The sequence below is a fragment of the Manihot esculenta genome, chromosome 10 (genome assembly GCF_001659605.2).
Source record: "Manihot esculenta cultivar AM560-2 chromosome 10, M.esculenta_v8, whole genome shotgun sequence".
In the NCBI taxonomy this organism is placed as follows: domain Eukaryota; kingdom Viridiplantae; phylum Streptophyta; class Magnoliopsida; order Malpighiales; family Euphorbiaceae; genus Manihot; species Manihot esculenta.
Window position 1 is genome coordinate 964,790 of NC_035170.2, and position 25,598 is coordinate 990,387.

The 25,598-nt window shown below is 32.7% G+C and overlaps 4 protein-coding genes across 9 annotated transcripts; 2 read left to right on the forward strand and 2 right to left on the reverse strand.

Moving 5' to 3' along the window:
- Positions 1 to 1,013: 1,013 nt before the first annotated feature.
- LOC110624701 (cytosolic endo-beta-N-acetylglucosaminidase 1) lies at positions 1,014 to 6,966 on the forward strand. 2 transcript variants are annotated; one of them, XM_043961156.1, is made up of 13 exons: positions 1,014 to 1,618; positions 1,977 to 2,114; positions 2,455 to 2,564; positions 3,044 to 3,155; positions 3,252 to 3,359; positions 3,477 to 3,589; positions 3,802 to 3,883; positions 3,989 to 4,069; positions 4,229 to 4,302; positions 4,494 to 4,629; positions 5,143 to 6,010; positions 6,413 to 6,519; positions 6,615 to 6,966. In XM_043961156.1, exons 1-13 carry the CDS (start codon positions 1,253 to 1,255, stop codon positions 6,819 to 6,821), a joined length of 2,502 nt encoding a protein of 833 aa, XP_043817091.1. In that variant the 5' UTR covers positions 1,014 to 1,252; the 3' UTR covers positions 6,822 to 6,966. The 2 variants fall into 2 exon arrangements, with proteins under 2 accessions (XP_043817091.1, XP_043817092.1); XM_043961157.1 differs by having other exon boundaries at positions 4,247 to 4,302.
- A 592-nt stretch (positions 6,967 to 7,558) lies between these two features.
- Positions 7,559 to 10,451, reverse strand: LOC110624045 (serine/threonine-protein kinase ZRK1). 4 transcript variants are annotated; one of them, XM_021769103.2, is made up of 3 exons: positions 10,244 to 10,451; positions 8,937 to 9,958; positions 7,559 to 8,748 (listed from the first exon to the last, which is right to left on the reverse strand). In XM_021769103.2, exons 2-3 carry the CDS (start codon positions 9,950 to 9,952, stop codon positions 7,827 to 7,829), a joined length of 1,938 nt encoding a protein of 645 aa, XP_021624795.1. In that variant the 5' UTR covers positions 9,953 to 9,958; positions 10,244 to 10,451; the 3' UTR covers positions 7,559 to 7,826. The 4 variants fall into 4 exon arrangements, with proteins under 4 accessions (XP_021624795.1, XP_021624793.1, XP_021624791.1 ...); XM_021769101.2 differs by having other exon boundaries at positions 8,937 to 9,962; XM_021769099.2 differs by having other exon boundaries at positions 7,560 to 8,748; positions 8,937 to 10,007.
- Positions 10,452 to 11,971: 1,520 nt separating this feature from the next.
- On the forward strand, positions 11,972 to 22,742 carry LOC110624809 (cytosolic endo-beta-N-acetylglucosaminidase 1). 2 transcript variants are annotated; one of them, XM_021770141.2, is made up of 12 exons: positions 11,972 to 12,550; positions 12,716 to 12,853; positions 14,297 to 14,406; positions 14,487 to 14,598; positions 14,686 to 14,793; positions 16,534 to 16,646; positions 17,242 to 17,323; positions 19,031 to 19,111; positions 19,825 to 19,880; positions 20,028 to 20,163; positions 20,744 to 21,458; positions 22,610 to 22,742. In XM_021770141.2, exons 1-12 carry the CDS (start codon positions 12,044 to 12,046, stop codon positions 22,654 to 22,656), a joined length of 2,205 nt encoding a protein of 734 aa, XP_021625833.1. In that variant the 5' UTR covers positions 11,972 to 12,043; the 3' UTR covers positions 22,657 to 22,742. The 2 variants fall into 2 exon arrangements, with proteins under 2 accessions (XP_021625833.1, XP_021625834.1); XM_021770142.2 differs by lacking the exon at positions 14,686 to 14,793.
- Positions 22,743 to 24,785: 2,043 nt separating this feature from the next.
- LOC110624812 (LOB domain-containing protein 12) lies at positions 24,786 to 25,598 on the reverse strand. The gene is made up of 2 exons (XM_021770145.2): positions 25,322 to 25,598; positions 24,786 to 25,171 (listed from the first exon to the last, which is right to left on the reverse strand). The coding sequence occupies exons 1-2, from the start codon at positions 25,475 to 25,477 to the stop codon at positions 24,815 to 24,817; spliced, it is 513 nt and encodes a 170-aa protein (XP_021625837.1). The 5' UTR covers positions 25,478 to 25,598; the 3' UTR covers positions 24,786 to 24,814.

Consider the following 25,598-nt stretch of genomic DNA (forward strand, 5'->3'; position numbering starts at 1 on the left):
ATTTGCTTGCCAACAGTATATCCTGAAACCATCAAATACAATGAACCCTAGTGCTCAATTATCATAATGTTAAATTATCTATTGAAATTTGATTGGAATGCCTATGCTATTATTCAATGCATTTTGTGAACTGGCGAGCTTGGATTTCTGCCAGGACCTGAAATTGAAGCTTTCAGAAGTGAAAGATGGAGTTGAAACACTTGAAGTAATCTGGATTTTGAGTAGAAGATAGATTCTCTAAAACTTGAGAAAATTTATAGCTGAGAAATTTTGGAAGGCAGTGTAGAGAACTTTGAATTCCTGTTTGCTTCTAGCATGACAGGTTTGAGTTCCAGATTTTTATTCCATGCTATTCCTTTTTTAGATGAAATTCCATGAAATGTTACAGTTTTTCAGACACATCTGTCTGGACAGGTCTCAGCCAACAGTTTCCAACTGATACAGTCTCTTCAAAATAATTAATAGCCTTTCTTTCTTTTCTTCCCTCTCTTCTCAACTCGATTTTTCTTCTGAGAAATCACATATATTGTTGTCTGTAATTCTCAAGGTTTTGTTGTATGGAAGGAATATTGCTCGTAACCCTACAACAACCATGACGAAGGCGATTAATTTCCGAAAGAAAATGTTCTTACTCACACGCCTCAAATCTATATTTTCTGTACTCACTGTTAACAGCCTTGATCATAATTCATGATCAAATCAATCTCCATAGTGCATAAAGGTCCAAGTCTTTATAATAAAGAACTCTGCAAGTCTATAAGTCTTGAGTCTTAAACACTCGCAGCAAAAGCCAAGAATCTGCACTTAGTGTCAAGTCAACAATTAATATAACAAGAAAATTTGTATCCTCTTACAAGAATAGTCAGTAAGATAGTGATTGATAAAAACTACCATTCAAGAATTGGGCCAAAAATAAGCAATTAATGTCCCAACAACACTTTTGACTCCAAGAGAGTTCTCTTAAAAGTCTCTGCCTTGCAATCTGGGTGATGACAAGAAAATTAAACCTTAGGATTTTCCAAGTTTATCATCTGTTTGTTGGTGTTTCTCACTGAACATTCATTGCAGATAACCAAACAGACCAAAACAAATATGCAGACAAAAACAGCATTCACCTTTGTCTCATCTTCCAATTTCACTATCAAACTGCCATAGTAGAATCACTATTATCAATGTTCACAGCTACTTCTCTCCTTATATATATATATCCCCTTGTAATTTCCACAGGTTATAACCCATTTGTTTATTTCTCATGATATCATCTGCAATGGACCCTCCTCCATTTGATCCATTACAGCCCTCTATTCCCATCTCTTACCCCTTGAAAACCCTTGAGGAACTCGAGTCTCGAGCTTACTTCAAGTCTTTTCACTACCCTTTTAACAAGTCCTCTGTTCCTCTTAAAAGCTCTGTTTTGGATAACAGGCCTAGAATTCTTGTGTGCCATGATATGCAAGGTGGTTATGTGGATGATAAATGGGTCCAAGGAGGGAATAATGAGAGTGCTTATGCAATTTGGCATTGGTATTTGATTGATATTTTCGTCTACTTTTCTCATAATTTGGTCACGTTGCCTCCTCCTTGCTGGACTAACACAGCTCATAGACATGGGGTTAAGGTATTTTTATGTATATCTTTCTGCCGAAAAATTCTTGCATTCAGATGTACAAATTGATTTGTACGCCCAACCAATAGAAAAATAGAATTTCGTATTAATATATAGATCCCACCCACCATGCTTTAGATAATTTTTTTTTTAATTTGAAATTACGTGTGAGCACTATATTTTTTTGCCATTAGGTTCAAATCCGGCATTCCCCTCGCCTTCATGAATTTTCCAAGAACCAAAAGAGAAAAGATGGAATGAGTTTTTATAGAGACTAATTAGCATTAGATATATAAAAAAAGGAAATCTACAAAATGATTTTAAAGTTCAATCCTTTTGACATTTTTGTTTGTGCCATTGGAATCTCAAGGTGTTGGGAACTTTCATCACAGAAGGATCTGATGGGATAGAGACTTGTAATAAATTGCTTGCAACTAAAGAATCTGCTCAATTGTATGCTGAGAGGTTGGCAGAACTTGCTGCTGTTTTGGGCTTTGATGGATGGCTGGTATATAATTTATGAATAATGCAAGCATTTCAATCTCAGAGATATCAGAATATTGAGTGATTATGAACATATTCCCTCCATTTGGCATGATTCATTTAGCAAGAAAAAAATTCAAATGGATTCTCACAAAATCATACATGATTTCATATTCTTTAAGAATGAAATAGAAAAGAAACGAATTGAATTAAATTCTTGTGAAATCTTTCATTCTAAACAAGGGGATTAAGAGTGGAAATGAGTTGGTTTCAAAGGAACCATTTCCTTCTAAATTATGTTAGTAAGACTCTGCTAATTGCATTCATATTCTATGATTGACCTGGATTTCTAACTGCTACTCCAGATGAATATAGAGGTTAGCTTAGATGCAGCACAGATTCCTAATTTGAAAGAATTTGTCAGCCATCTAACTCAGATTATGCACTCCTCGGTGCCTGGATCTCTGGTAATATGGTGAGTGCCTCAAGAGTCTTCTCAAACATTCAACAATACATGATTTAGTTACCTTAGTGCATTCATCTTGATAAACCATCTTTAGTTGGCTAAATTACTATCAAGTTCCTAACTTAAATTGAATAATTCATCCTTATTTCAAAATCACTCGATTATGTCATCACTATATATTGTGAAAAATCCAACTTTTTAGTCATTCTATTAAAAAAAAAACATTAGTTGTCTTGAATTATTTATATTATTTAGTTACTGTAATTTTAAATATCCATACTATTTAGTCACCCTACCCAACACTGAAATAAGTTAATCAACATTCTTTTTATAGAACGACTAAAAAGTTTAATTTTGTAAAATATATGGACGTTTTAATTGAGTGTTTTTGAAATGAGGATGAATTAGCGAATTGTCTAAAAATTTAGGGACCTGATAGTATTTCTCCCTCTTTAGTTTTAACTTTTTTTTATCGTCGTAATCTGCAGGTATGACAGTGTCACAATCACAGGAGAACTCTTATATCAAAATCAGCTGAATGAAAAGAATAAACCTTTCTTTGATATCTGTGATGGGATATTTGCAAACTATGGGTGGGAGGTATTATATTCTATTCTTTTTTTTTCTTCTCCCATATGAAAATTGATTTCATGGTTTCATTCTTCTGGCATATAAATTCTCTTGTTCTCCCTGCAGGAAGACTATCCGAAACTCTCGGCAGCTGTTGCTGGTGATAGAAAATTTGATGTCTACATGGGAATAGATGTATTTGGAAGAGGCACTTATGGTGGTGGACAATGGAATGTTAGTGATACATTAAATATCTTATCTATAATATGATTTTATTACATTTATCCTGTTTAGAATATAGTTTTCAAAAATAAAATTACATCTGTTCTTCAATGATTATTTGAACTCCAGACGAACACTGCACTCGACGTGTGTAAGAAAGATGATGTATCAGCTGTGTTATTTGCCCCTGGATGGGTCTATGAGACCAAGCAACCACCTGATTTCCAAACTGCTCAAAATAAGTAATGCATTTCTCTCTTTCTGCAAAATTTTTTAGTAAGATACATTATACTTCTTCAGACAGAAGCTAGTTAAACTCAACTTGTTCAGTACTCATTATCAAAACTATTCATCTTTCCCAGATCATTATAGAAATTTTCATTGTTTAAGCAGTGTTCTATAAATGTTAAATCAATTGTTAGTGGAACTTCATCGTTTGCTTCAATGTCTGCAGATGGTGGAGCCTTGTTAAAAAATCATGGGGAGTAGTAAAATTTTATCCTAATTCACTTCCATTCTACTCAAACTTTGATCAGGTGGAAACTATTCTCTTTACTTTCTTATTCTACTTTAAAAAAATTATCATATATATGAAAAAATTATAAATTGTTATTAGAGGATGCTCAAATTTTGTTATTCAGGGTCGTGGATATCATATTTCAGTTGAAGGAGTTCAAGTCTCAAATTCTCCTTGGAATAATATATCTTCCCAAGGCTTTCAGGTTTGCTCAAATTAGACCTGTCATCATGTTGAATTAATTTTTCGCCTGTCAACTTGTGTGCATTTTGATGATAATGCAGGCAAAAGTTTGCTTTCCTTGTTTTCAGTTAGCATGCCATAATTAGCCAAATTTTCAAGACCATCTTCTTTCTTTTATTAGAATTTGTGCTTGTGGCAGCCTTTCCTTGAATATAAAGACAATCCAACTCCAGATTCCATTCAAGTTCTTGTCGAGTAAGTGTAGCTGTGATATGAATCTTCTGTTCATTTGAAGTATGGCATTCTATACAATAATACAAAGCCATTTCCAGTTTGATAAACCTTGATATTTCAGTTTTGTAGAATACTAAATTTCTGTATCATAGTTTTATGGGAGGAATACAATTGTCTGAATCAAACATGTATGATATGTCTGCAAATTGTAGCTTTAAGGAAGAATCTTATAGCGGAGGAGTAAACATCACATTTAAAGGAACTCTGAAAGACAACAATGATTTTACAGCAAGACTATTTCAGGGAAATCTGCTTCTGGGTGAATTGCCTCTCCACTTGACATATTCTGTAAGCTGCTCCTTTTTCTTTTCTTTTCTTTTTTGTTTCTTTCATTGATTAGGCTTCAACTAGAGTTCAAAATTGAAACCTCCCAATTTGGAGATAACTGTAGCAATGATAAGTCACAGCCTTACATAAACACCTGTACTTGGACTACTATAAAAATAGATCTAAGGCATACACTGATAGTAAATTATTATTTTATATACTTTAAATATATTCATAAATCAATAACAATAGTTTACGATCTGCTATATTTACTTTTATTATTGAGTATAAGACAACGATTCATTTATCTTCTTAGTAATAAATGAAAAAGTATAGCAAAAATTATAATTTTTTTAAATATAAAATAAATTTTTTTATTAAAGTGTATTATTATATAGTAAAAAAATGAACTTTCTACGTAATAATTTTACATTATTGCCAAATTGTCGTTTTAATAATATTAAAACAATAGTTTCATAACCGCTGCTAAAATAAGCCCTCTAAACCCTAAAACGCAATAGTATTATAATGCAGGTAAAATCAGATGTAGGCTCTATGCTTGGCCTATCTCTTCAGTTCTCTTCCAACCTGGATGAAAGAACATTAGTCCTCATTGCACCATGGGAAGCTAACCAATTATCAAACAAGTTCAGCAAAGTGATAGTACCTCATATGGTTAACACACAAGAAATGGCTCCAGGATGGGTCATACAGGAGAGTAGCATTCAAATGAATGGATACACTTTGACAGAAATCCATGCTGTATGTTACAGGCCCAAACCTGAAATTCGCAAGCTAAGATTAGAACACAAGTCAGATGAATCAGAGGTTTTCTATAAATCATCTATTGACTTGACTACCGAAGAGGTTATCAACAACAAACCACCCGGTGTTCTCCTATTTTGTGGATCCATACCCGATGATCAAACCTGCGGAGGAAGTCAGCACAACATCAATAACGATACATCAGCTCAGGTTTCATCAGAGTATTTTGCAGTGCTTGGTCATATCACAATCAAGACTTCAAAAGAAAATCCGGTTTTTCCTCCATCTAGTTCATGGCTAGTTGAGGGTCAGTATATTAAGTTGAGTTCAGGTTCGCAGGGTTCGAAGAAACTTAGTGTTAAAATCACTTGGAAGTTAAAGGATGGAAGCAAGTTTCAATCTTCCAAGTACAATATTTATGTTGAGAAGCTGGCGAAAACTGCTACTGGAAATTCAGGTGGAAGAGTTGAAGATATTCAGGAGTATATTGGAGTAGCATATGTTGAAGCTTTCTATGTTTATGATCTTGCCATTCCTTCAAACATTACCAGTCTCAAGTTCATTGTACAAGTGTGTGGAGTTGATGGGGCTTGCCAGAAACTTGATGACTCTCCTTATTATCAATTGGATGTTGAAGGTAAGCAACCCTTAACCAACTTGGATGGTGACATTTAATTTTAATGAGATAAAAAAAAATTAAAAAAGGAAATCAAATTGCAAATAAAAGAAAAAGAACACGTCTATAAAAAATAAAAAATCAAATATGGGGGAGCCAAATTGGAAAAAAAATTCAAAAACCTTGAGATGAGACACTTTGTTTGCTAACACCATGACTGGACAATTCTAGGAGGACCCAATACACCATGGATCCAGAGATAAATGGATACCATCTTGTTTTTTTTTTTTTTTTTTTTTTTTTTTTTTTTTTTTTTTTTTTTTTTTTTTTTTTTCACGAAAGACTCGCTTGTTTGTGTCTTGGTCTGGGGGTCCATGCAAGTATTTCCCTGCGCCCAAACTGACCTCCATGCTATGGCAACAGCATCTCATCAGGTCACCATTCCCATCTGCAATTATGAAGAGATGGCCTCATCAAGGACTGGTGCAAATCCGGGGAGAAGATTGTACATAAACAGCAAGCATTATGGGGTATAATATTATTCCATTTTTTTGTGCAATTTTGATGATTTTTTTGTTTTACTAGAAAAGCTTGTCAAGACTTGGGATTGTTTATCTGCATGCAGACACCTAGAATGTGGGGGGACTTCATGTATGATCGTCCTCTTCGAGAACGTACGAGATATGTGATCGTCGACATGCTACGAAGATTTGGCAAAATAGATGCACAAATCTATACCAAAGAAAGAGGTTTAAGTTGGTTGCTGTTGATGTCTTTAGTTGTACTGGGCATGATTTTATGGGTTTTAAACTATAGTAGTGTGAAAATGTAAATGCAAGAGATTTTGTGAAATTGTAACGTTTTGGAGCTTGATGCTTGTTTGATTGCTTCATACACTCTCTTTGTCCACTATGAACATGAACTAAAAAGAAATTTTCAAATCTTTAAGAAATCTCTTCCCCTTTGCTTAATTGGAGCTGATATACAACCCGATTCAATTTTACTTTTCATTTAAACTATATTACACATTTTAAAATTATAATTTTTATAAAAAAAATTAAAAGTTTATATCAATAAATTATTTTAAAATATAAAACACATTAAATAAGTATAAAAATATTATAAACAATAATTAAATTAATCATAATATTTATCATAGGACAAATAATACTTATGTCCATAAAAAAATGTATTTTCAAAATTATATTTTAATTATTATATATTATATAATAAATTAATAATTATATATATATATATATATATATATATATATATATATATATATATATATATATATATATATATATATATATATATATATATATATATATATCATTAAAAAATAAATCCATACATACCCTTATCATTTATTTTACACATCAAACACACTATTAACTATCGGTTAGCAGCAATCAACAACCTCTAACTTAATATAGGACTATTTAGATTCCGTCAGCAGTTTTAATCAATATTATTTGGTTAAGACAAAATAAGAAAAAAGATAGGTTAGAAAACTAAAAATCTTATTGAAATTTCTCAAAGAAAATTTGAATTTTAAATAGTTAAATGAGGCTATTTATAATAAAAATAAAATTTTAATAAGTAAAATTATGAAAATATTCAAAAAAATAATTAAAATATAAAATTGACCACTAAATGATAGAATTTTCATATCGAATTTTCATATCGAATTTTGTGACAGGTTTACGACTTTTGTCACATTTTTAAAAGTCTTGCGTCTCGAAATTTCTTTTCCGAATCTCTATTAGATATCGACAGTAAAAATTATTAGGTTCGGTTCAAATCTGCCGAATAGTTGAAAGCTAGTTGGTCCATATCATAACTGTTTGAGTTCTCTTGCAACTTCTGTCATTGTTGGCCTTTCATCCTTCTCAACAGCCTTGCATCTATAAGCTAACTTTACCACGGCTTCCAGTTTCTGCTCACCAAGATCTTCTCCTCTCCTGTATTTCATTACATAGTCCAAAACTTCATGTTCGTTTATATTTGCAATGGAGTTGTCATAATGATAATAATAAGGCCATGTCCTCTCCACTAAAATCTGAACTAAAAGCATACCAAAGCTGTATACGTCAACTTTCTCTGTTAGTACACCTCCTTTTAAATATTCCGGAGGCATATATCTGTTTGTAGCATCAACAAGATCCACTGTGAGTGTTTCACCTTGGTGGATTGATATGGATTGAGAGAAATTGCAAAGTTTTGGAACTTCATTCTTGTCCAAGAAAACATTTGCAAATGCTATGTTCCCATGGATCAACGGTAGAGGGAAAGCAGTGTGCAAATATGCAACTTCCTTGGCTATTTTCCTTGCAATTCTTAAACTCCTCCGCAAAGGCATGGACTGCTCGGTATGAAAATATTGGGGGAGTGCTTCTGCAGATTCATACGCTAAAGTTGGAACTTGGGTCTCAAGGCAGTATCCTAACAGCTTCAACACATGCTTACGAGCACTCAACTGAATGGCAATTCTAAATTCATTCTTCACATGCTCATGCCAATTCACTTTACAAATTTTACAGACAGAGATAATTAGGTTGCCCATATGACCTTTGTACCATATTCCAAGTTTATTGCAGCCCAAAATGTGCGTAGGATTATAGTCATCTGTAGCCTTTCGAATCTCTTCAGCAGAGAAACTAATGAGAGAAACTCTGAGATGAGGATCACATGACGCAATAAACTCTTCCATGAACATCTTCCCTGACATGTCTTCTTCTCCAACTGTTGTTAAGGCCCTGTACACCAAACAACTGAATGAATGATTGGATAGACAGAAATGCAGCACAAGGTAAAAGAATGTCTCATCCAATAAACCCAAAAATAAAAATAACTAAATAAAAAAGTTGTTTTAATGTCATCAATGTTTCTTGAAAAGGAACTACGCAAGAAAGTCCTGGCAATATTAAGGAAACAGTTGACAAACCTCTCAATCTGTATAAGTTGTTTTGTAACTTCTACCATTGTCGGTCTTTGTTCTTTAGCCGTCTCTAGGCATTTGAGGACTAGTTCCATCACAGTTTTCCCTTGTTGTCGCTCATTAATCCCTCCCTCCTCAGCCAGAAACCTGTGGTCCATGATTTCATCCATGCTGTGACATACAGCATAATGTTTTACGAAACTCTTTATTTGAGGATCAGGATATATCTCAACATTTATCAATTCACGAGGATGTCGACCTGTTAGAAACAGAAGAAGAAGTGCGCCAAAGCTGTATACATCAATTTTCTCTGTTACCTCACCATGCATTTCATATTCGGGGCTCATATAGCCAAAAGTCCCAGATATTCTCTCTGTCATTAATGTTTCATTCTCATGGATGGAAATGGATAATGAGAAATCGAACAATTTGGCATTATTATGCTCATCTAAGAATATACTAGAGGGATGTATATGTCTATGGACAATAGGCCTAGGAAATGCAGTGTGAAGATATGCAACTGCATAAGCAATCTCCCTGGCAATCTTTAACCTGCTTTTCCATGTCACATGAAGATGTCCAGTTTTTTCACCAGAAATTGCTATCTGATCTGAAATCTTTGCATTCTCCAAATATTCATACACTGAAATTGGAACTGGGCTCTCCAGGCAACAACCTATTAACTTTAAAACATTTTTATGATCACCCACTTGTGCTGCTACTGCAATATCATTCACAACCTCATCAATGCCGCCGTAGTGTCCGCTGCGTCTACGGTAAACAGAAACAACTCGATTTTCTATGCAACCTTTGTACCAATTACCAAAGCCATCGCTCCTAAACATGCGACTCCGATCGTAGTTGTTTGTTGCTGTCCTAAGCTCTTCAATAGAGAAGCTGCGGAAGGGATTATATCTACCATCATTCAAAGCAATTAGCTTCTCCTGCAACAACCCTCCATTAACCACGAATGATCTCTCCCTTTCTGTAGCCTCTCCTGATGATCTTCTCCACCAAGACATGGGTGACTAGCTAGTTCAACATAATTGCAGCAAGAGAATAGGTACGATTAGTAGCCTGAACAGAATTTTTCCAATCAATCATTTCCTTCAAATGCCCATTTCCAAATTCCAACTAAAAAGACATGTATCACTAAAAGCCACGATTATAAATGGAAAATTTTGTTTCTAATATACCTTATTTTGAAGTTTTCGAGATCTAAAAGATAAATGAAATGAATTCTCTGCATGATCCAATCCTAAATGTAATTAATCAAGCAAAATACAAGTACTGGAATTGTTAAGCAAACGTACCAAAGTAGTAGGAGATCTCTAGACAAAAGCAAACTGGTTTTGCAACCTCTTGAATGTTGAAAGCCCAGTTGACATCTTAAGGAACATATATACGAGAAGAGAGTGCGAAGACCTCATATTGACTTCGATGATTTTTCTTCACCAAGAAAGGAGGAGGAAGGTGATCAAGGATGACAAAGGCTAAAAGGTTGAATTTTCAACTACGTGTGGAGCCTGGGGTCACCATTATTCAGTTCAAACTATAATCAAATCAATTGGAAATTTGAGTTTAATTTTATTTTCTTTTGATTTTGAATTTTAAACAAGTTTTGATTATTTTAGTTTAGTTCATTTTTAGCAATGTTGAAATCAGATTCGTTTTTACGCTAATCTAATTTAATCAGTTTCAATAAATTTCTAAAATTCATTTTTCAATTTATTCAACCAACCAAATCTTGACCTTAATAGAGCCCACTTCCCAATTCATCATTGAATTTGGAGCATTAATTCAATTTTATAAATCAGTATGTGTTTGCGGTAGCCGTTTTCATAGTTTAAAGTACAATAAAAGTTTTTTAGTAAAATATTAATAATAAATATATTTATAAACTAATTATTATTAAATATATTAATTATGTGTTAGCTACTTGTAAATATTATAATTAAATATGTGATTAGTTAATATTTTAAATGTTTATAAAATTTTAAATAGCTTATAAATTAATTTGCACAAATTAAACCAAATACATTTTTAACTACTAAGCAATAAAAAGTATTAGTTATCTTATAATTTTTGTTATTTTTTAAATTATTTTAAAATTATTATCTATTTTTTTATATATAGTTAATATATAAATTAATTATTATAATTCTAATTAATTTTATCTTATTTTTAATAAATTTTTTAAAATATTTTTTAATATTTAATAAAATTTAATATTTTTAAAATTGATATAATTAAAAAGTTAATAAAAAAATTATATTTTTAATATGTGTAAAAAAATAAAATAAATAAAAATTATAAAATGGAAAAGTATTAACTCATTGAAAAACATATATTTAAATCAAAACTTTTTAAAAACTTTGAATCGATACAAATTATAATAATTATAAATACATAAAATATCTGAATAATTTAATAATCACTAAATTTAATATTTTATATCAAGATTTATACATAATTAATTAATAAATATGAAGATATGAATTTATATATAAATATTTAATTTAATAATGATGAAATTATTCTCATATAAAGTTATATAAATTAAATGTCTTCTATGAATTGTAAAAATATTATTATCGATCTCACTTGCTCTTTATTACAATATTAAGTTTTGATAAAATTACTTTGCATAATGTTTTTAGTTTATGAAAATTTGTAATATAATTAAAAAAATTAAAATATAATTAATAATAAAAAAAATTAACATAATAAGTGTATATAAACGTGAGAGATTTCATATTATATTTTTTAATTTTAATATTTTTAATATTAAAAATTAATTAATTAATATTTTTATAAAATTGATGAACAAAAACTTTTTTTTTATTATAAAAATCGAATGTTAAAACATTAAATAATTAAAATTAAAAAAAAAACAGATTAATAAAATTTTTAAAAATTTTCGCTTTTAAAAAAAATTCTTAAAAATTTTAAAGATATTTTAATTTATTTTTTAAAATGGAGAATAAACTAGTAAAATTTTGACCGAGACTAAATAATAAATTTAATTCCTTAATTTGGAGGCCAAACTGAAACTGGGCGGAGAATTCATTCACCGTCTGTTTTGATATCCTATGATTCAATGAAACGAACAAATGCTCATAGCTCTTCTTCGAACCTACATCAACCGTCAAATCTTGCTCTCTCTCTACAACTTCCTCACACTAATGTTAAAGATAATCCAATATTGCTTCCCGGTTCTCGCCTTGATCCAATCCAATGATACCCAGCAACAGTCCTCCGCCGGTGATCCTACTGAGTTTGACCCATCAGAGCCTTCCGTTCCTGTCTCTTACCCAATCAAGACCTTGGAAGAGCTCGATTCTCGAGCTTACTTTGATTCTTTTCACTACCCATTTAACAAATCCTCTGTTTCTCTTCCAAGCTCAGCTCTTTCTTTGCCCAACAGGCGTAAACTCCTTGTTTGCCATGATATGAAAGGAGGTTATGGGGATGATAAGTGGGTTCAGGGTGGGTCCAATCCTGAAGCTTACGCCATTTGGCATTGGTATTTGATTGATGTTTTTGTGTACTTTTCCCATGATTTGGTTAGCTTGCCTCCTCCTTGCTGGACTAATACAGCTCACAGACATGGCGTTAAGGTAGTTGTTTAAATGTTTTAATTTGAGTTTGGCTTTTGAATTATTGAGCAATTCTTGAGGAAATTGTGGCAGTTATATGTGGAAAACAGAAATTTTTGCTACTGGCGGTTTAGGTTCTGATTGAAGGAATCTAATGTATACATTTCTGGTACCAATGGGTGTAAGGTGTTGGGGACTTTTCTCACAGAGTGGGATGAAGGGAGGCGTATTTGCAATAAATTGCTTGAAACAGAGGAGTCTGCTTGGAAGTATGCTGAGCGTTTGGCTGAGCTTGCTGTTGCTTTGGGCTTTGATGGCTGGCTGGTATGTAGTTTTGCTAATCTTACGTCCTAATACTTCTAGTCTGAGTTTACATTTGAGAAGTGCTTCAATAAGTTTTATGGGAATTTCATTTTGAATGACTTATCTTGAATAGTGAGAGTGTCATTTCTAGGACACTGATAATTCATTTCACAATGCAATTTTTAGATAATTTTCACAATCATGCACATGTAGTGCACAAATATTAATAAACTATTGCACTCTTTATGGTATTTGTTGTTGAATTTTTAATAATCAAACCACTTGAAAACACCCCTGAGGAAAGAGAGATTAAAGTAACAGACTAAGAAAATTCCCTCAATTAAGACTAGTCCAAGCTAAACGGGTTTTGGCTGCATGTATGCTTTTGTGGCATTATGCTTTATGTTTAGCAATTAGATGGCTAAGATAATAACAGGAAAGAAAGAAGAAGAAGATGTATTTAAATAAAAAGAAAAATTCTTTTGTAGAAGGTAATAATGGCAATTGGTACTGAGTACTTTATTTTTTTTTCCTTCTTTGACAACATTAATGTTTCACTTCCTTTGAATTCTGACACTGATAATTGCAAAAGAAGAAATGATAGAATAAGTATTTATGGCTGGCTGCCTCTTGCAAGCTTTTCCCGAGGAAAAGTGGAAGGGACATGTTAAATATTGGTTTTTAACCCTCCCTTTACTGTTATTCCTTTAAATGAGAAATTTTTATTCTTGTAATGGCCGTTATGACCATTATATTACATGCGACTATTTACCATTAAATAATGGTAATGGTCTATTACCTAAACTTTTTCTAGGCCATATAGGGCAACAACTCATTTTGTTTCATATAGATTGGGAAGTTCTATACTTTTGTATCTCACTTTTCTTAAATCTCCATCAAAAGCTAACTATTTTTATCTATAAATGTCTTGCTTCTTTTCTCTTAAGCTTAAATCATCAACTATCTTTTTAATTCTACGCATCTTACCTTATAAAATTTGAGTTATTTATCTTTGTTTTTGGCATTTTCTACTTATTTATTAAAGAAAATTAATGTCGGATGCCAATTTTTTTTTGTCAAATTTAGAGTATGAAGAATTATTCTTTACTATCTTTATTATCCATTTTGTTATTTTTAGCTATAAATTAATTGTTGTGGAAGATGTCTGACGATGATGGATTGAATGTCTTTATTTGATGTATTAATGTTTATTACTCATATATTTAAACATCTCTTCATTTCATGAGATTTGCAATTTTTTTTTAAAATTTATGTAGCGATAGACCGTTACTATTACGTTAGGGCCGTTACAGGCCTATTTATGTTGTGACTGTGACCATGAACTCAGCCACAACCGCGATTTAAATCCATGGAAAGGGATGTGAGATGTGTTCTTTCTATTTCTGTGGTTTATGCAAGTATGGTATCTATTGCACATGCTTAAGGAATCACCTTTTTTTGTAGATAAATATGGAGATTAATTTGGAAGTTGAGCAAATTCCTAATCTAAAGGAATTTGTCCATCATCTAACCCAGACTATGCATAGCTCATCGCCTGGATCTTTAGTAATTTGGTGAGTGTCTGAAGTACCACAATTTTGCATACTGAGATTATATTGGAATAATTACTGTCACGATTACTATCACTTTGTAGGTATGATGCTATTACAATAGATGGAAAGCTTAAGTGGCAAGACCAACTAAATGAAAAAAACAAACCTTTCTTTGATAGATGTGATGGCATATTTTTAAACTACACATGGAAGGTACTGGCTTCTCTTTTTCTTAATTTTCTTCCATGTAAAAGTTGATTTTTTTCTTCAGATAAGCCAGTCTATTAAATTTATGTTCAGAAAAACTATCCAAAACTTTCAGCTGCTGTTGCTGGTGACAGAAAGTTTGATGTCTACATGGGAATAGATGTATTTGGAAGGAATACTTATGGCGGTGGACAATGGCATGTATGTGTCTCTTGCGTCATGTTTGGTTGTTAGTCTTTATTGTTGTAGCTTATGAGCTATATATGTATTGGTTAGTTTTCGTCACCATGATCGCAATTTTGCGCACAAATTTGTCATGCATAACCTCTCCCTCCCCACCCCCCACAAAACCCAAAAAGAAAAAAACATATTTGCTTTGTTAACCTTTATTGTTGTGACCTTGTAAGCTCTATATCAATAGGTCCATGTTGATTTTCATCACCCTGATCAGAATTTTGAACACAAATTTGCCTCTGCCCACCCCCCAAAAGGATGCATGCTAGTGCTCATGATGTCTTCTTATAAAGAAACAAAAATCTGGTCATCACTTGAGAAGTAATTTCTGCGTTTGGGGCAAACTAAACTGCATCAGGCATCATATCTATGTTTGCTCACTGAAGAATTGGGGGAAATATGTTACTTAACGATATGCATTAGGAGTGTTATAGTGGCGTAAACATTAGAACTTATAAGACACGAAACTTTTTAGCACATAGAAATTTGGAATTGAAACATAGTTATTTCCTGAAATGGGTGTGATCTGTAGTGTTAGTCGTGTTACACTTGCATGGGCTGTCTGGATAGTGCTTCCTTCATTTCTTCTGGGTACTATGACTTTTTGTCTGTGTTTAGTAGTGCCGAGGGTGAGGCTTTAAATTAGGCTTCTAGTAGGACCTTCATCGGATTTTCCAGCAGAACCTGATTTTTTTTCGAGCCCTCAGAAGTGGGAACTCTTTGAACATTCTCCTAATCCCTGGTCGTTTTGAATCACCTTGTAAAGCAACCACCTGGCAGTTGCTGAGAAATTCTTGAGGATCATCTGTTGGTGTTGAATGCTACATGCAGAGAAGGGCATAATTCAAGATGGCTGCTATGTGAGAATATTTATTTCATCCTCCCTTGGATACTGTGTAGCCCAACCAATTGGGGTCACTGGGACCTGGTATCATTTATCTTCCTTTGAAACAGTTGGTGACACCCTCGGCATTTCAATGGGAATTTATTCTGCTTACTAATGGTATTTTTGGAGTTTGTACACAACCTTTTGACAATTACAGTGATAAATGGTAATAGTTTTCATTCTATATGGTCCCTGGTGACAAGGGTCTTGCTATGCACTATAAAGACAAAATTACCACTTCTTTATTGTGTTGAACCATTAGTGTCATATATTTGAACAAAATAAAGGCCGAAATAGCCATTAACTATTGTGTGATGTCCAATTTAGTTTGAAAGCATTAATGTTGCCAATTGGTCCTGCATCACAATCACCTTCAAGGCTCCTTTTACCATCATATTTAGAAGACTTGTTTACCCAAATTATAATTTTGGATTGACTTAGTCTTGAACATCACTAGATAGTTCATGGGCCAAATTTGCCTTCATTCCTTTGTTTCAACAGCAATTATGGCAATAATATATTGTACAATGCTATGAGTAATGAATAGGGGACATGACATTTTGTTGTTGTTGTACCATAATATATTGTGCAATGATGTGAGCAATGATATTGTACAATAATAATATATTTGAAGTTCATAACCGAGAAGTACTTTCTCATTAGGGACATGACATTTTGTTGTTGATTTAAGCACTTCTTGTGCCAAATTATGGATAAAGTTTACTGTTTACCTTTGTTACATTCATATATTCAAATGCTAGCAATGGAACAACTTTTCTTCCTTCTCCTTTTAATAATTGTAGTAACTGTTTGGACATCAGACAAATGTTGCACTTGAGGTGCTAAAGAATGATAATGTGTCAGCTGCCATCTTTGCTCCTGGGTGGGTCTACCAGACTAAACAACCGCCGGATTTTCAGACTGCTCAAAATCGGTAATTCAGCTGTCACTTTTTATTATTACATGGATATCATAAGTTTCCCTTTGCTTCAATGGCAATGCCTTTTTCAATATTAACAGATACTGTTGTAATTTTCTACTGCTCATTGTTTTGAGACAGCCTCTGATTTGGTTGCATTACCATAGAATAGGAGAGCAGCTATAATTACTGCTTTGTTTGGCTAGGTGCCCTTTCTAGATGCTCTGTACCCCTACTCTCTGTAGAACCACCGTCTCTGTGAGATATGGTCAATTATGTTATAAAGAGGCTGTAAACAAAGCATAATTTATTGCAGATGTGATAATGTTGTTTCCAAGATTTCTAATTATATGACTTCACATTTTTTTCTCTGTGGCACTAAGATTAAAAGCCTTTTAGGTTATCTATATATTCGTTAAAAATCCTTGAAGTGTTAATTCCCTTCTTGACTTGTAAAAGCTTTTTCAGTTAAGCTTAAAGACTTGACAATTTTCTTTCAAAGTTTTGAATTGTACTTATTTGTGGATTTTGTTTTTGGTTTCTGTAGTACCATAAAAGTTGGAGAGTTTTCTTCACTGAGTTTTCTTGCCGTGTACTTCATTTTTTGCAGTTGGTGGACACTTGTAGAAAAATCATGGGGAATAGCTAACAATTATCCCAAAACACTACCATTTTATTCAAATTTTGATCAGGTATCAGAAATCAACATGGATAAATGAAGAGATGTATTTCCAGTTTGCTACACTTTTCCCAAAGAACTTATAGAAGCTTTCTTGAATTCATCTTTCAAACTTAGCGGAAGAAATTTATGTTATTTGTTGGCTACTATCCTTCTGTGAGAAAAAGCTGGTGTTGGTATTTAGTTTCTTCCAATAAATTTTTTCTGTTTTCAAGTGACCTCACCAATTTGATATCTGAGACTGACCAATATATGAATTTCAATTATAATTCATGTGAAATTGTGACTATAACATCAACCGAATATTTATAGTGCAGATTAATTCTTATTTTTTCCCCTAAACTTTACAGTAATATCCAATTTTGCATAAAATTATGTTATTGGCCCAATTTACCCATAACTTTCTCTAAATGTCCAAATTTACTCAATTTTTGAAAAAAAAAGATTCTCTTATTTTTAATACTAGAATGTTAATTTTTGATATTTTGAAATACTTAAAATTATTCATTATTTTTAATCAAAATTAAAAAATCTAGAAGAAAACTAAGAATAGAACATGACAACCCAAAAAAAAAAGAACAAAACGTGAACATCTACCAAATTTGAAGAAGGTGGTTTGCAACTAAAATAAGAACAGTAGGCAACTGCACACAATCAAACCATCAATAACAAACCCAGAAAAAATTCAACTCAATTTCAATCCCTAATTGCAACTTGCAACTAGTCAAATCTGCAACTACACAAACAATCTCATAATAACAAAGAAATGAGAATGTAATTTGCAAATGAAAACTGATTTTTACACACAACTACTCATCACAACATATCCACAAGCATAGCTAGAAATATCAGAAGTGCTCATCAAAGAAGCCATCACTCGTCCATTTTCATTGGATAGGAGCTACAAATTCCTTCGGCTGCAAGATCGGTGGAGCATGAGAAGGAGACTTCTGATGCGCAAACCTGTTTGGTGATTCAAAGTTTGAAACCCTTTAGCCACTACAGCCAGTACCCATTGATTAAGCTACCGTCAAGGTGATGCTACATCTGGAGAGGGGATGAAGATGAAAGTGAAGCAGGCATAAAGGCAAATCAAAGGCTAGTGAATTATAAGGCAGGATTATCAAGATGTGAGCTTGAGGGGCGATTTGGAGATGTGAGCGTGTGAGAGCCTGAGAGGACAAACAACCAAGAATTTCTTTATGTCACTGCCGTTGCCATCCACTGCTGCTTCTACATTTGGATTTGTGGAAGAATATTCTAGAGAATGTGTACTTTTTTATTTATGGAGGAAAATTCTAGAGAACGTGTCATGTTTATTTTTAATTTTCTGGGTTTATCATGTTTTCTTCTTCATTTTAAAGGTTTGTTCTTGATTTTTTTTTATTTATTTTGATTGAAAATAATAAATATTTTCTCTCTCTTTTTTATTTCCTACAAGGCTACATTGGACTGATTGGAGAGAACTTATCTGGTCAAAGCAAGACTTGATTTTTTTTCCCTAAATCTTTGAACCTAATCACTTATCAGATCTTAATTTAAGCAACAGTTGGTTTACTCCATTGGAGTTTAAGATAGTTTTTTTTTTTCCTTTTAAATTGTCAAAAGTAGATAACAGTCAAATAATTGGAGGCTGTAGGAAAGTAGCTGAGTTGTCCACTTGTCCTTATGCTTCCTGCATGTATCAGTACAATTACTGAGCAGATTTGATGTTCTTCAGGGTCATGGATATCATATTTCAGTTGAGGGACAACAAGTAACAGAAGCTTCTTGGAACAACATGTCTTGCCAAGGGTTTCAGGTTTTCACCAAAAGAACTGTCATTTTTCTACATTTACTTCTATGTTTTCTTTTCCTATTTTTGTAACTTATGGGCTCTAGCTAGTTTTCTATTGTGGAAGAAGAGAAGGAAAAAAAAAACCCCTTTCTGATGCCTTTTCACAATGCAGTTCTCTGTGATTTCGAAATTACTATTTTCTGGAGATATCCCTATCGTTCAAAAGTGAATCCATGGAAGTTTGTTTTGTATATATTTTGTGCTTGTTGAGAAGTTAACCTTATTAGCATGCTCCGTATAATCCTCTTATTATTACGAAATCAGAATTTGTATTCCTAGTTCCTACTCTAGTTCTAAATGCATAGGAGGCTTTAATGCATTCGCAGGGAAACTACATGGCCGTTATTATCATATTATTTTATATTATGAAAAAAATTAGCAAGGAGGTATGAAACAGATGTACATTGGTGACTGAAGTTTTGAATTACAGCTTGCAATTTGTAACAATGCTACATTCAATAATGTATTGTGACATCCATGTAGCTATCCTTCCAAGTTGCATCCTATGAATTTTAGCTTTTTATGTTTATGCCTCATATTTTTTCTCCTTTACCATGTGTCTGATGGAGAGACATAATTGAGTAAAATGTTAACCGAAATGTAAGGTAATATGCTTCCTTGGAGTGCTCAAATCATCAAATTGCCTGCTTATCTTTTTACTTCCATCTCTTTGGCAGCCTTTCCTCGAGTTCGTTGATGATCCAACTCCTGAAAATATTCAAGTGCTTGTTGAGTAAGGTTTCAAATGTTGATATTCGAATTCTGTTAGTATGTATCGACATTATGGATCTAATATGCTGCTATAGAATATGTAGCCAAAATAGCATTGATACTGCACTTTTTATTTGCACTGATTTAATCATTTATTTGCAAATGGTAGCGTCAAAGAAGCATCTTATACTGGGGGAGGAAGCATCACGTTTAAAGGATTCCTTGACGATAGTGCTGTCTTCACTACCAGGCTCTTTTCGGCAGAGCTACCTCTGGGCAATCAACCTCTCCACCTTACATATTCTGTAAGCTACTTCTTTTGTGGTCTGAAGTAGATACAGAACACCTAATTTATATATACCAGTATATGATGGCAATACACCCATTTTGTATCATCCACCTCTTAATGAATTCAATTGTCATCTTACAAATTTCAGATCATGGATGTTATAGGCATGTTAATTTGAATTTGAAAGTATCCAACTTAGCACTGGCCTTCCTAAATACTTGCAACTTTCTGTTTAGCTAATTGCAATTTGTCCACACCAGGGAAAAACAAAATGAACTTACAGTTGCTATAGAAACAAGAGTGGGTTAGAAAACCATGGAATAAGGTTATATGTCACAGGTATAATGTGTTTCTCTGGTATACCATTATTCATGTCCTTGAATGTCACCAGCTAAATGGAGCTTTCGAATATAAAGCTAGTCATGCTTATAAGAGGAGTCTTTCTCTGTTTATAGGAACTGAAAATTAGAGCTTGTTCCACCTGTGAACACATGTTTACTAGAACAGTAAATGATAAGTGATTATGTAACATATCTCACTCTCTATTTCTCGTTCTTCTTCAATGTAGTTCAACTGTGACGCCTGTAATAATGCAGGTGAAATCAGATGGGGATTCGCAACTGGGACTCTCTCTTCATTTCTTTTCTACCACCAATGGGAGGACATCAATACTTATTGCATCATGGGATATGAACAAATTCTCCAGCAAATTCAGTAAAGTGATTATGGCACATCCAATTAGAAAACCTGAAATTGATCCAGGATGGATTGTGTATGAGGGTCAAATTGAAATGAAGGAACACATATTAACAGAGATTCATGCTGTATGCTACAAGCTGAAGCCTGAGAATGGTGAACTGAGATCAGAGCACAAAGTAGACGGTGATCCTACAAAGTTTTTTTCAGTGCTTGGTCACATTGCAATTAAAAATTCCAAAGGGAACTCTTATATGCCTCCATCCAGTTTATGGCTGGTTGAAGGTCAAAATATCAAACTTACCTCCGATTCTCAGGGATCCAAAAGAGTTAGCGCAAAGATCATTTGGAAATTGAAAGATGGAAGTGATTTCATGTTTCCAAAGTACAATATCTACGTGCTGAAACTGACCAAACAAGTTGAAGAAAACCCAGGCGGAAGAGTAAAAGGCGCCTACAATTATCTTGGAGTGACACAAGTTACAGCTTTTTATGTTTCTGATCTTTCTGTACCTTCTTATACTTATAGTCTCAAATTCATTATCCAAGCATGTGACTTTGATGGGGCTTGCCAAAAGCTGGATGATTCTCCATATTTTCAACTCGATATTGAAGGTCAGTAAATCTCATTGCTTATATTCTTTGAATTTATTCTTTCTTGAGAAATTGCTGATAGCATTGCTTGTATCTGGCAAGTTCTGTACCTTGACAATAAATTATTATCTGCTAATATGCCTCAAAAGATGACTTAGGGAATTGTTACTGAACTCCTGAATGGAACCAAATGTGCTTTATCTTCTTGCACTGTAAAGCAGGGCAAGAAAAAATGATTTTCTTGCCTATCATTTTTGAAATTTTGATATTGTTGATGTAATTATAAACACATTTTGCAACTAGAAAAATTGGTGAGCTCTGTAGGAAATGCTGCCATAATCTTTATTCTTTACATATGCAAGCACTAAAGCACAATATTCCCACGTAGAAGAGTCACATTTCCCTCGGTAGAAATTACGGGTTGGGAATCTAGAGAAATCATTCGACTTCTGAGAGCATCACATAGCCATTCTTGCTAGGACCCATCATACATTGCGTAACCAAGAATAGAGCATTTGTAATCCAAAAATGTTAGTAACCAGAAGGATTATAGAAAAGATAGAAGGTGCTACACTCGATTCCATTTCAAACTTGTTGCCACCTTCTTTACTTAGCACTAATGGATAATAGTGAACCTTCTTATTGCTGAAAGAAATCATCAGTAATGTTGTAATGTGAATGCAAGTTGAATGTGGATGAATAATCTAGCACATACTTGACTGTTCTTATTGCTAGCGCATTATCACATTTCTGAAACTTAATGATTGAAAGCGACTACACGCTTGCCAAATACAGATAGATTCTTGACATAATTAGGATTCATACATGTAACTCATGTGGTGGATATAGAAATATTAAAAGCAAAGTTGAAAATAAGCAAGAAAAAAACAGAGAGATTAATCAGAAAGTTGCATAACAAGACAAAGGCAGCTGCTCCCTTATGTCTGTTTCTCCCTGTTGATTGTTGAGGGCCAGAGGATAATGCAAGCAAAAGCAAAGTTGGTTTGGTTTTCAATTATCATTCCATCTTATAGTTATTTTTTCATCTTTCTTCTATTCTTCCCTCCCTTGAATTTCGCTAAATTTATAATTTGCCCCCCTTTTTTCTGTGGGTTGGCACTTTACTTCAATACGAGAAAGCCTGTGTGATTGATGAGATTTATTTTTCACAGATGATGCATACAATCCAGATATCTCCTTTGGATCCACCAGCCAATAGCAACAGCTGAACAAAAAGTTATTTGTGGTATTTTTCTGAATATTTTTAACAATTCAAATGACAAAGTGCTTTTTTTTCTTCTTTTAGATTTTAAAGTTATGAGATTTTGAGTTTGAGAATTAATCAGAGCAAAATAAAAAGAAATAATCATCATGTAAAATATACCAAATAGCTTAATTCAACTTTGTCTCTTTACTCTTATTCCTTTCCCTTTGGTAGTGCAACATTCCAAATAGCTTAATTCAACTTAGTACCCCAATAACCACAATTTTGCTGCGGTATCCTTTTTGAAGTGATAACAATTTTGCAGAAGTACCCTCTTGTTCCATTGCAGATGGATGATTTGAATGGTATATTTTGTATGTAACCCTAAATAAAGGATGCTAAATTTTAAGCGTTTAATTACGTTTTTCCAATAAAAAACTATGACTAAAAATATAATTTTATTAAATATAAAATAAGTAATTCATTAAAATATAACATTATATATAAAAAAATTAATTTTTTTTATAAAAATTTTAAATTTTTATAAAATTATTATTTTAATAATATTAAAATAATAATTTTATAGCAGCTGTTAATATAACGTTATGGTAGTAGTGGCACATGTGTTGAAAGCCAAAAGATGAAGACAGAAATGAAATCTCAGTAGAAACTTTGAACTGATCATACAAATTTGACAAGAAGCTACTTCTTCAATAATTTATTTAACCATAGGATTCAATGCTACAAAAAGAGGTGAATTTTATAGGCATAATAAAAAAATATATGCATAGAAGCTTGACTTAGAAAAATGCTTCCAAATTAAAATAAACAAATCCAACAAGGAATCTTTTTAGTCAGTTGTTGCCTTTGTTTTTTCTTTTTTCATTGTATAAAATATTATTTTCACACAGAAATATACATATAATTGTAAAGAGAGATGGATTTATAAAAAAATGTATAATAATTACAAATCTTAAATAAAAATTCGCGAAAAACTGGTAATTTTCTTTTAAATTAGAAATATTGAGTTCGAATTCTGCATATGAAATCTTTTAGAATTTGGGAAAAAATATTTTATTTTTTAATGAACTTATCTGGCGTAAATCTAATGTAGAATTGTGAATTTTTATATTTAAATATTAAATCGTTTGTATATGTTATGTTATTAATTGAAATTGAATAAATTAAAATAAAAAATACATGCTTAGATATCTACTAATGAGATATTTTCCAAGACACATTGGCTGCATTTGAATGTTGAGAATTTCAATTTTTAAGATTGGAATTTTAGCTTTTTGTTCAATTCTAAAACTAATTACAAGATTTGAATTAGTAAAAGAAGGGAAATAAGACTTTTTCTTACCTTCTAATAATTACAAATCTACTCCCTGTTCATATAACTACTAAAAAGACTTGTGCACTCTCAAAGTGTTTAATCAAAAAATAATAATCATTACCTCAGTTTCACTTTAATCCTTTATTTGACATCATTTATTTTGAAAAAAAAAATCATCCAAAAGTTAGCTCAAGAAGGAAAGTACTTAAGGTTATATTTCAAACCGATATAACATATTCACCCGTAACATATTTATGGGAGATTCAACAATTAATTTATTCAAAAACTAACTTAAAAGAGAAGAGTATTTCAGGCGGATACATTACTCCTATTTCAAACCGATATAAAATTCAACACATTATTTTCTTTTTATTCACTTGAGTTACTATTAAAATTTAAATTTAAAATCTCATAACTCGAAAATTACTATAATATCACTAATCTAAAGTAAGAATTCAAATTTTAATACCTCAAGCTCAGAAAATCACTCCAATTGCAGAACTCAAGTAGTTTTTGCAAATTCTTCTCTAGCTTTATATATATATATCCTTGATTTTTCTTTAAAAAAGAAACTTGTGTATTGTATATCACTGTAAATAATTAGTTAAAAAGAATTTATGTCTGAGATTGTTTGAGAAAGCCACCGACTGCCTTAATTAATTACTTAATTAAAAGAAGATTAAAGTTTACTCCACTTCTCACATGCTAGAGTTGACCGCCATTTTTCTAAGCCACACCCTATTATTACTATTATAATATAATACCCAGCAAAATATTAAAATCCATGTATATGGTAATTACTAATTAATGAGACAAGAGAAAAAAAAATTATATTACTTAAGAAATAATGTCACCAAAAATGCTCTCTCTCTTAAGAGAGTCATGAATTACATTGCTAGAAGAGGCAAAATTAAGATACTGAGGATGATTATTTTGGAAAACAAAAGATGAAGATGACTTGGCATCATCTAGATCATCCATCTGTGGGGTAGGCATCATGACTACTGGCTCATTCTGCATCTGAATGCATAGAATCTCAGCTTGAGCTACAGCCAGCTGCATTTGAAGCTGAGAAACCTGGTTTTGCAAATATGATATGGCTCCTACACATCCATAAACTGGGTCTCTCACCCTTGCATTTGCTTCATACACTAAACTGCTTACTGCATCTGCCCTTTGATGAATTGGTAGCTCCTGCTTGACCAAAAAGAACAAATGCTTAATATCCCATTGAAAGCCTTCGACTACACGTGCGTACAAGCGCGTGCACCCACATATATATGTATACAGAACATGTTATGCGTATAGTTTGGATATATCAAGAAGGAGAAAGAGAGGAGATACCTGCAACATTTTGCTGACATTACTAGCACCAAAAACCTTGTGGACAATGGCAAACTTGTGAGGATCATCAGAGGGGAAGTAAGGAGCAAAAATGCAGTCCTTAGCGCAGCGACGTCGAAGTAACTTGCAGGAAGCACAAGGAGAATTTCCACCCATTTTCTGTTTTGGGTATGCAAGATTTTTAAGATCTCTGAGAGGAGAAGGAAGGAGAGGAAGGAAAAGTAGTCGGAGAATATGAAGAAGAGTAGAAGACTTGGGAGAGAATGAGATGAGAAGA